Genomic DNA, 10,014 nt, shown 5'->3' with positions numbered 1-10,014 from the left:
AGGAAATGTATTTTTTTGCACTAAAAATCCTGTAACACTCCTTCCATGCTGCAGATATTTTATAATAATTCATTTAACATTTCATTTGGAATCTTGCAAAATAACAATCTGCATGACCTATACGTATAAATGTAAAAGAAAAAAATCTTTCTTAGAGCTAATATTTTATAATGAATGGCTTGTGTTGCAGAATTAAAATAGTGGGTTAAAATGAAACAAGAGTACAGTTAGAAATTCCCAGAAGAGAACATTATGGCTCTAAACAAACTACTTTGTGGTTTGCAGAAAGCACAAGACACATTATTCAGGCAGTGTTGTGTTGTGTTTATGGGATTTATTGGTCAATACACTAAATGTCCCAGTTCGCAAGGAAAAGGGTAATTTACCACAAGACAAGAACACCCTCTAGCATACACTCATACACTCACACAAACTCGCTCGCATACACACCCTAACTAGTCTTACCTGTGATTCCCGATTTCCTTAAGGTACCAACAGAGCACTAGACATTACAAGACTTTGTAACATTGTAACCTTTTTTCATTGAAATGTTTGTATTATGAACGCTAGACAAGTTCTGGTAACAAATTTTATGTTCTACTTTTCAAAATTGAATCATTTGAGTAAAGTGTATAAAAAAGGACAAATATGATCTAGGTTACAATGCTATAATGCAGCTCATATCATGGGGATTATGGGATTTTGTATTAAGCAGCATTTTAGGAACTTCAGGAACTTTGAGGTGTTCAGTCTGCAGTCTAAAAAATACGAAATACTCTCACTCACACATACATTCACTAATAAGCATAAAACAAAAACTCTGCCAATTTACATTTTCTAACAAAATTTCTGTGTACTTCCCCATAGATGCTTTGAATGCATGTACAGTAGTTAAACTGGGGTGGTACCATTCGAGCTCCCAAACCACTGACATATATTGACCAACCACACACACACACACACACACACACACACACACACACACACACACACACACACACACATATATGCACAAATATTTACACACTTATTCATTCTTATTTGCTTGCCATTGAAAAAGGAAAAATGTTTCTGAAGGTGCATCCAGCATAACGGTGTCAAATATCAATACAACACATGGAAAAAAGAGCAAAAGATGGCAGCTGATCTGTAAGTCTATGGTGGTGCCTGCAAGTCCAGATTTGAAGTGTGAGGATTCCACTTTTGTTTTTCCTTTCCGGCATTTATGAAGAGCAATTTATGTGGGCAGAGCACTCAGGGCAGACCTCTCTTTGAGACTCCGATTCACTTCAACATGAAGCACGCATCCGAAGAGAAGAGAAGAGAAGAGAAGAGAAGAGAAGAGAAGAGAAGAGAAGAGAAGAGAAGAGAAGAGAAGAGAAGAGAAGAGAAGAGAAGAGAAGAGAAGAGAAGAGAAGAGAAGAGAAGAGAAGAGAAATCACTCTGTAGCTTTGAGAGTGAAGGAGAGGCGAGGTCGGGACTTGCCCTTCCCCAATATCATCCTCTGTTCCTCTTTCTGTTGTTTCTGCCTCTCCTGCTCTAGCTTCATGCGTTCCTCGTGGATCTTCCTTTGTTCTTCTACAATACGTAGCTGATCCTCAGCCTGAAACAAACACATGGGCAAAACAAGACATTTTCAATTAGCCAAGGCATACATTTAGGTTTACTTTTGGTTGTTTGATACATTAACACTTTAATGTAATTTAATTAAGATGTTTTCATGAAAAAAAAAAAATGTTCATTGTATTTGATCCTACTCTATAGATAAAAAAAAAGAGGTCACATGGGGGCATGGTTAGCACTGCCAAGCAACCATCTTTAAAACTGAGACATAACATTTCAAAAAGGGCAGGTACCACTATGCAAGTGCCAAAAAACAAAACAAAAAAACACTAGTGTTCACAATGACAAACCCGTCTAAACACTTCGAGCTAAAACCATGAGGGGAATTTTTTTTGTTGTCCATTTTGATAGAGAGCTAATTTGCAGAAACAGAAAAGCCTATAATTGTAATGACCTTGAAATTTACAAACACAAAAGAGATTTTAATTATCAGAGGACATATTCAATATTAATCCACTGGCTTGTTCTCTGCATTGAAGAGCTCATATCAGGGTTCCCAATTTTGATAAATTAATTTCCATGAACATTCCAGATTAGAGCTACGGTATAACTGGATAAGGATATTTAACAATTTCATAGAAATTGCGCTCACAAAACTCTATTTATAGCGAATCCAATATTTAAGAGAATATTATTATATCACATAATACATTTCCAAGACCTATTTGATTTTCCGGCCTTTATTTTCAACATTTCCTGATATTTCCAGAGGTGTATATGTACACAAGTTTTGACGGTAATCGTGATATTTAAAAAGGGAAATATTTATGTCATTTTATTACTACACTAAATATAATTGTAAATAATTCAACATCTGTCAAAACATCTGTTTGAAACTCCAACATAGTAGGCTAGGTAGCAGTATTGCATCTTATCATTATTCATAAAAAAATAAAATAAAAAATGGCAATATATTTTTTAATAAATATATCTTTTATATTTTCATACATCATGAAAAGACACCAATTCTGAGAGAGCATGTGAAGCATACTAATTACATTTAATTATTTTTGTTTCATGTATGTATTTTTCTTTTACGTTTAGTGCATTTATATTTGTTCTGTTGTGTTAGGCTTTAGTTTATCATCATCTAGAGTAAGTCATATGTTTTGCTGTCAAAAAAAACCAAAGCAATAAATACCAGCTTAGCTTGAGCATCAGCAATCTTTCGGTTGTTTTCTTCCAAAATTCTCTCCAGCTCTTCTCGTTTGGATTTTTCTTCCTCCTAAAGGGGAGACACGGTGACATGTTAGGGCAGGCAGACAAATCCACTGAAATAAGTCTACATAAACCCAGTTGCACACACAAACACGTCTACACTCGCACAAACAGGTAACAGTCAGCGACACTCGCACAATCTTTCACACACTCTCCACATTTCGCATTCCGAACTGCAGCATCAAATGTCTGAAGCTAACCTCTATGTATGCAACAATAAGCAAAAAAAACCCACCCACGAATGTATTCAGTCACACCTTTAATCCCAGCCACGTTTAAATATATATACACATCCAAACATCCATTTACGCATTCATTAAGATCCATACAGAACAGGTATGTAAAAGATACATCGACAACTAACGAAGAATCTCATTCGTTTGCAGATGGAAAAAATAAATTAAAATAAAATCAGTTTGTTCTCTCTCTATTTTATTTATTTATCAGCATCCAAAAGCAAGAAGTTTCAAAAGAAAATGAGAGAGACAAAGAAAGATTAACTTAAATAAAGGAGAGTGAATAGTAGTGGCTCACCAATGCTCGTATACCTACGCCTTTCTCCTTTGACTGTGTACTGTACCTACACAACTGCTGATTAAAGGGGTGAGTATTTACTGCCTGGTTCCGTGTGTCCCGTCCTGGACAGCGCAGCACCTCCCCTTTAAAAATTTCTGAGCTGCTAGCACGAGCTAGTGCTCTTACACAGCAACACCACATGCAGTATATAGCACAGTCCAGGAAAATGAATTATGTTAATCATACAACATTACCGTGTGGGGACGTCAGGCTATTAATGTTAAAGGATGTTATAGACTGCAAAAACACAAAGGTGGGATCATTCGTTAGATGTGTTTGTTTGAAAACAAAAACAGTGATGTGTTTGCGTCTAAGCTCAATGGCACAGTAACGTTGAGTGTGGATGTAGATGTGTGTGTGTGTGTGTGTGTGTGTGTGTACCCGCACGCCAGCGCTCCTGAGGAAAAGCAAATTGTGAGGACACAGAAGTACATTTAAAATACTGCACTTATAATGACGTCAAAACGGAATAGTCAAAGAAAAAATGAAGTTAGAAATAAAAATAAATAAAATCAATGCAAAGCAATTCGTAAATATAAAACACAGATGACAGAAACGGAAGAGCAATAAAGGGAGGGGTGTAGCGTTTCGTGATTGATGGTGCAAATGAAGACCAAATCATGTGCAAACGCTAAATGTTCTACAATACAGATTCATTTAATGGTTCAGTACCAGGGCTACAGATGATGGGGACAAATCTAAAATGTACAGAAGGAGGGCACATATCTAACCCTATTAGTGCTGAGCCGCTGAATTCTGTGTGTGCTTGTGGAATGGAATTAGTTTCTTGTCCATAACTCATTGCATCTTTACAATTAGAGCACAGTAACCCTCCTCTATGGTATGGGTGGAATTACAAGCTAGGGATTTAGCAAATTATCTAGTTTAAGTGTGGCCACAAAAGGTTTAATGTGTTTGTAACATCCAAAACCACACTACGTCTTGACCTATCAAAGTGTATTATGGTGAAAATAAAACAAAAAAGGCCAGGTTTGAATGCCGCGTGACCTTTTTAAGAAAAGCGTTTTATTGAAGACAAACAGTTTCATACATTGGTGACATTAAAACGATAACAGATATGTGTAACGAGAGCAGGGTAGGGGTGGAACATAAAAGGGGATAGAAAAGAGAAACATAATATTGGACCCGCACAGCCGTGGCAAAACGTTCACTTGAATCCGCTGAGAGTGCACTAGAGGTGTGTGAGATGCAATAAAATCACATTAAAGCATTACAGAGAAAGTACAGAGCTTGTCTATCAACAGAGTAAACGAGGACTCCATCATTCAATGGCTTTAAATATTAGCCTTCCCTAGAGAGCAGCTCGACTGAACATCTTCAAGCATCACGTCACACCTTGAACATGTTGCATTCTGTAATTGATTTCATTCCCCACCCAATCAATTGAGCTTACATCCATCCACTACCCTGCATCTCCTGCTCTGTCTCTGGGGAAAACGAGTGTCAAGTTGTGCCACGACTGCGGGTGTGAGGTTTGCGGCTGTTCTCCGCTGTGTTCCGAACGACCGAGCGTTACCTCTCTGGCTTTCTGGGCGTTCAGTTCGGCCTGCCTCTGTCTCTGTAGCTCCTGCAAAAGCTGCGCCTCCATGATGCGTTTGGCCTCCTCCACCCTCCGCAAAACCTCATGCTCAATCTCATCACGTCGCTTCTCAAGCTCCTCCTCCACGCGCCGCGCCACAAGCTCCTCCACGCGCCTCGCTGTCTCCTCCTCAATCAGACGCTCTTCAATCTCCTGCTGACGGCTGTGGAGGACACAAGACAGAAAGGATCAAACATGGCAGTTTCATTGCAGACCCTTTAAAGGGATGTCTAATGCTATTTCATGCATTCTGACTTACCTGTTAGAGTTGGATTCTAAATGCTAAACTTGGCCAACGTTTCAAAAAACGATGTATTTTTGTGCCAAACACACTCCTTCAGTGTTTGTATCAGTTTCTAGTTTCAGTGTGTTTTTTTGTTTGCTTGTTCCTGCCGTTTCTGCGACAAACGGCCCAGCTTGATGCTGGATTTTGTAGATCATTTAAAACTGAAAGATAGAGCGGTCCCAGCGATAAAAGGTCCGTGTAAATGTCTGTGTTTTGTTTTGCAATCAGCTCATAAATGCATATAATGTAAACAACACAAACGTATAGTTAATCAAAAGTTACCCAAGGATAATGCAATGTTGTGTGAGTGTTTGTGACTCTTTAGCTCTGCCCATTGATATATATATATATATATATATATATATATATATATATATATATATATATATATATATATATATATATATATATATATATATATATATAATTCATGTAATTTCACAAAGGCGCAATTTATGTTAGCCAGTTTGATAACTTTTACCTAACATACAAGTTTAAAAAGATAAGCAAATTTCTAACAACCAAATGTATTTCACAAAATGCACTGCTGAGGCCGATGATACTGGTAGGCTTGACCTGTCATCTGCATAATTCTGAAACGAAACACGATGTGCATGCTCATGCTGACATGACATTATAAACCCCCATAAAGGGAAGTATGCCACTCAAAGGAAGGCCATAATTACAAAAGCATGTTTTACCTTTATTTACAATTTAAGCATGACTAAACCATTAGAGGAGAGCTAGCTGTCACACCTGGCCTTAAGAAGGAACACAAAAACAAAGACACATTCTGAACCAAGTGACCATAACATTGCCCAAAGCCAAAATAAATTTTTTTTAACAACAGCAGCCATCTTTTGATTTGATTTCAGTGCCATGAAACCCGATCCAGGGCCGCTTTTTGAGCTTTAAAACACCCTGAATGTGTTTACAATGTACTCCGGGTGAAGATCAAGCCTGGGGCTGCAGCAGCACCTCTCTTCCTGTTCTTTCACTCCATCCCTCCTCCCCCTCCTTTCCATCTCTTCCACAAACCTCTTAACATTATACTGGTGGTCTCCAATCACAATAGAGAGATGTCAACAATCTGTGATAGTTACAAAAGCGTATCAGCTAACACGGGCAGCAGATTTCAGTGATGAGATGACCTGCTGTGTGACAGCTTCCAATGAGAGTCCACAGAGTGATGAAAGTGCACTGAATAGGTAACATGAAACATCACTTTTTTCCACACTAGCTCAGTATATTATATTCGTATAAATATTAAACAACAAAGAGTTGCTACTTGAAACCTGAAACAACTGAAGTGAAAATGCTGTCCAAACAGTGACACTTCATACAAGTGTGTAAGGCCATGTGTGGTACATAGACACACAGACAGACGTGTGTGTGTGTGTAAATATATATAAAAGATAGACATCTTACATCTTTCTCTGTCTCTCTATCTCTGCTCTCCTCTCTTCTTCTTCTCGCTTCTGTTTCTCGTCGTTGTGTCTCTTGCTCAGTGTCCGGCCAAACATGTCGGTTCGGTCGGGAGGTGAGCCACCCCTGTCCCTCCTGCTGCCGGATCTCGAGCGGGACCGTCTGCTTCTCTTTGGCTCCTTCGATCTGCTCCTTTTCTTGCTGGATTTGGATCTGGAGCGGCTCCGTCTGCGGCTGTGTTTAGAGTGTTTGGACCGGGACGAGCTGCGGCTCCGGGAACGACCCATATTCTGCACGAATAAATCCAACTAACACCACTAAAGAGGGTCGTATGTATGCAGTAATATCTACAAAGACCTCATGTAATATTCTATGGCAGTTACCTGTAAAATTGATTAATATAAGCTAGTTTAATAAGAGTATTTGTTGCTTTCTGCTCCAGTGAATCTGCGGAATCAAACAATATGGCGACCGCCTCCGGTCTTCCTTTTCCCAGAATGCAACGGCTTCGGCTTTTTTCGGATATCTCCGGAATGATCCCGAGTGGAACACGACACGAGAGGAGTCGGAAGTTAGGAACAAAAGCCCACTGAAGGCTACTCTGAGGTATCTTCACACAAAAACGTTATCAGTGACTGTAAAGTAGCAGCCTTGTGTTTTGAACACTGCAATGCAGTATATTAGTACTGCACAATACATCATACACGGTACAGGCTAATTGAGGTTGTGGTGGCTACTACATATTTTAGTAAATCTAAAGGTCATTCAGATATGAATACAGAAAAAAAGGTAACTGTCCTCAATATTATACTATCCATATGTTATAACAGAAATAGAATGCTTCAGGGATGACATTTTTGTGTAGGCCAAACCCCAGAAATGAGTTAGCATTTTGGCACTTTCTCTGTAGTAACCATTATGCATTCTACACTGTGCAGTATCTCAACTGTGTAGTCTATAAATTAAACGTTATTTTACCATTCAACATCGGAGTCGTTGAGGCAAGTGTCCACATATTTTTTTAATGTGGGCTAGTACATGTGTTTGGTAATTAAACTTAACTTTTCAGTGTGAACACTACAGTAGGCTACAATAAAACTGCACAGGATACATGCAAATTGGGACATATCTAAGGATATTTTAAATTAATTTTTGGTTTAATGGCTGAAATATGGTCCATGGTTAACACAAGCTCAAAGTATTTTTATATTTTATTCTATAACATAAAATACATCAGTAAACCCCATATGATTTATTTAAAGCTTTTACTTTTTTGAAAAAGGTGGTTGCCAGCAAGTGGCTATGGGACTACAGAGGTTGTCATGGACATTAAAGCCGTTTAAGGTAAGGTAAACTTATATATCACTATTCTGGGTTACATCCTCAATTGTACTGGTATGGTAATTGTGCTCTTGCAAACTATTTTAACTTGTACTATAACTACGTTTAGCTTTTTACTTTGATTGCATTTAGACTTCATAATTCATAAATGTTGGATTTAGTTTTTGCTGATATAACTAAGGTGATGCTAACTTCTGAGTTGGCCCCACTGATCTATATAAATGACTGATTGTTCATGACATCATAAAAAGTGAAGCCACTGTGCTGCCATATTGGTAATCCCTAGTTTTCCCTCACATTCTATTGAATTAATAGGAAATCGTCCAATTTTAAGGAGAAAACAAGTCAACATTTTTATATCTAAAGTCTCCCTGTACATTCTTAAAATGCAAATGTCCTAAACATTTAAAGGGTTATTGGTTTAAAGTCTGGTATTTCTCCTGCTTATTAAAAGTTACATTCATCTTCATTACAGTAGACAATATCGGATCATCTGACAAACGAGACAGCACCGCATTTATATTACAAATGTTACAATGATTTATGAATACAGATTAATGATTTGTAATGCATTTGAGCTGCCTTGTGGCTTTTTAACAGTTTCCAAGATCTCTGAAGTGGATGAGTCTGTTTTCTGTTAGTTCAATTAGTCGGGATTACAGATAATGTTCGAAGTGTCATTTAATGTACATACATATTTAAAAACTATTCATGTGTGACTGATACTCTACAAATTGGGTGATTTTTAGATCAGTGTTTTGGCAATGTCAGTGATTGCAATGAAAAATCCAGTCATTTACAGATAAGTGGTTTGGCCCACAAAAATACGTACTCACTCTATAGCAAAGATTTCCAACCCTCCTCCTGGAGTCCCATCATCTTGCAAAAACACATAATTTCCCATGGCTTCATTGATTGTAAAGTGTCAATTGAATACATACAGCAGAATCTCACCGGAAGTACTACTGATTTCCGGCTACTACATAGTAGAGAAATAGGCATATTGTGACACAGTGCGGCTTTCTGAGCAGAGGTAAAGACCTCTGATCTATAGTATGAATATTAAGTCTATAGGCCCTGGCAGTATATTTTAACCACCTTTTTTTTAACGTAAGAGTGGGCACAGTCATTTGTAATTCGAATGTGGCTTCCAGTGTCATCTGCTTCCAGTTATTTTTAGGCAAAGACGGTCTTTGTGCTGTTTAATGTATTATGTAAGCTAGTATTTTTACCATATTATTTTAATATTATAAAATGAATTATAAAAGCACAGATTTGTAGCACATTGTTTTACCATTTAATGCACTTTGTTATTCTTTCAGTTGTTTTGAATAATTAAAATCTCATGCATTCACATAAATTAACTTACTTCCGCATTGAAATACTGGTTATTTTTAAAAAAGTAGTAAGTGAAATAGTAGGCATTATTCCACACTCAAACAATCATGTACTATTTCTCACTGATCTCATCTCATTGCGTATGTAATTTGGTGAGTGACATTTTAGTTACCATCCTGGAAATAAATATGGCATTTTAATGACTTTTTGACAATCAAATAACTTAAAGGGTTAGTTCACCCAAAAATGAAATTTCTCATTAATGACTCAGCCTAATGTCGTTCCACACCCATAAGACCTCCGTTCATCTTCAGAACACATAAGATATTTTATATTTAGTCAGAGAGCGTATGGAAGTGTATGCACACTATACTGTCCATGTCCAGAAAGGTGAAGAAAACATCATCAAAGCAGTCCATATGTGACATCAGTTGGTTAATTAGAATCTCTTGAAGCATCGAAAATACGGGCCAATAATAACAAAAACTACGACGTTATTCAGCATTGTGTTCTCTTCCGGGTTTGTTTTCAATCCTCAAATGAAGATTTGGGCGGTTATGAATCAGCGTCAGTGTTCCAGAAAATAATAATCATTCTCTTGGCCAGT

The 10,014-nt window shown here is 37.6% G+C and overlaps 1 protein-coding gene across 1 annotated transcript; it reads right to left on the bottom strand.

The window, feature by feature from the left end:
* Positions 1 to 314: 314 nt before the first annotated feature.
* arglu1a (arginine and glutamate rich 1a) lies at positions 315 to 7,214 on the bottom strand. The gene is made up of 4 exons (XM_067443840.1): positions 6,732 to 7,214; positions 4,955 to 5,180; positions 2,765 to 2,848; positions 315 to 1,603 (listed from the first exon to the last, which is right to left on the bottom strand). Exons 1-4 carry the CDS (start codon positions 7,013 to 7,015, stop codon positions 1,439 to 1,441), a joined length of 759 nt encoding a protein of 252 aa, XP_067299941.1. The 5' UTR covers positions 7,016 to 7,214; the 3' UTR covers positions 315 to 1,438.
* Positions 7,215 to 10,014: the final 2,800 nt, after the last annotated feature.

Source organism: Pseudorasbora parva, chromosome 5 (genome assembly GCF_024679245.1).
Source record: "Pseudorasbora parva isolate DD20220531a chromosome 5, ASM2467924v1, whole genome shotgun sequence".
Lineage (NCBI taxonomy): Eukaryota > Metazoa > Chordata > Actinopteri > Cypriniformes > Gobionidae > Pseudorasbora > Pseudorasbora parva.
Note: the sequence above shows the minus strand (reverse complement) of the source record. Positions and strands in the feature narration are given on the sequence as shown.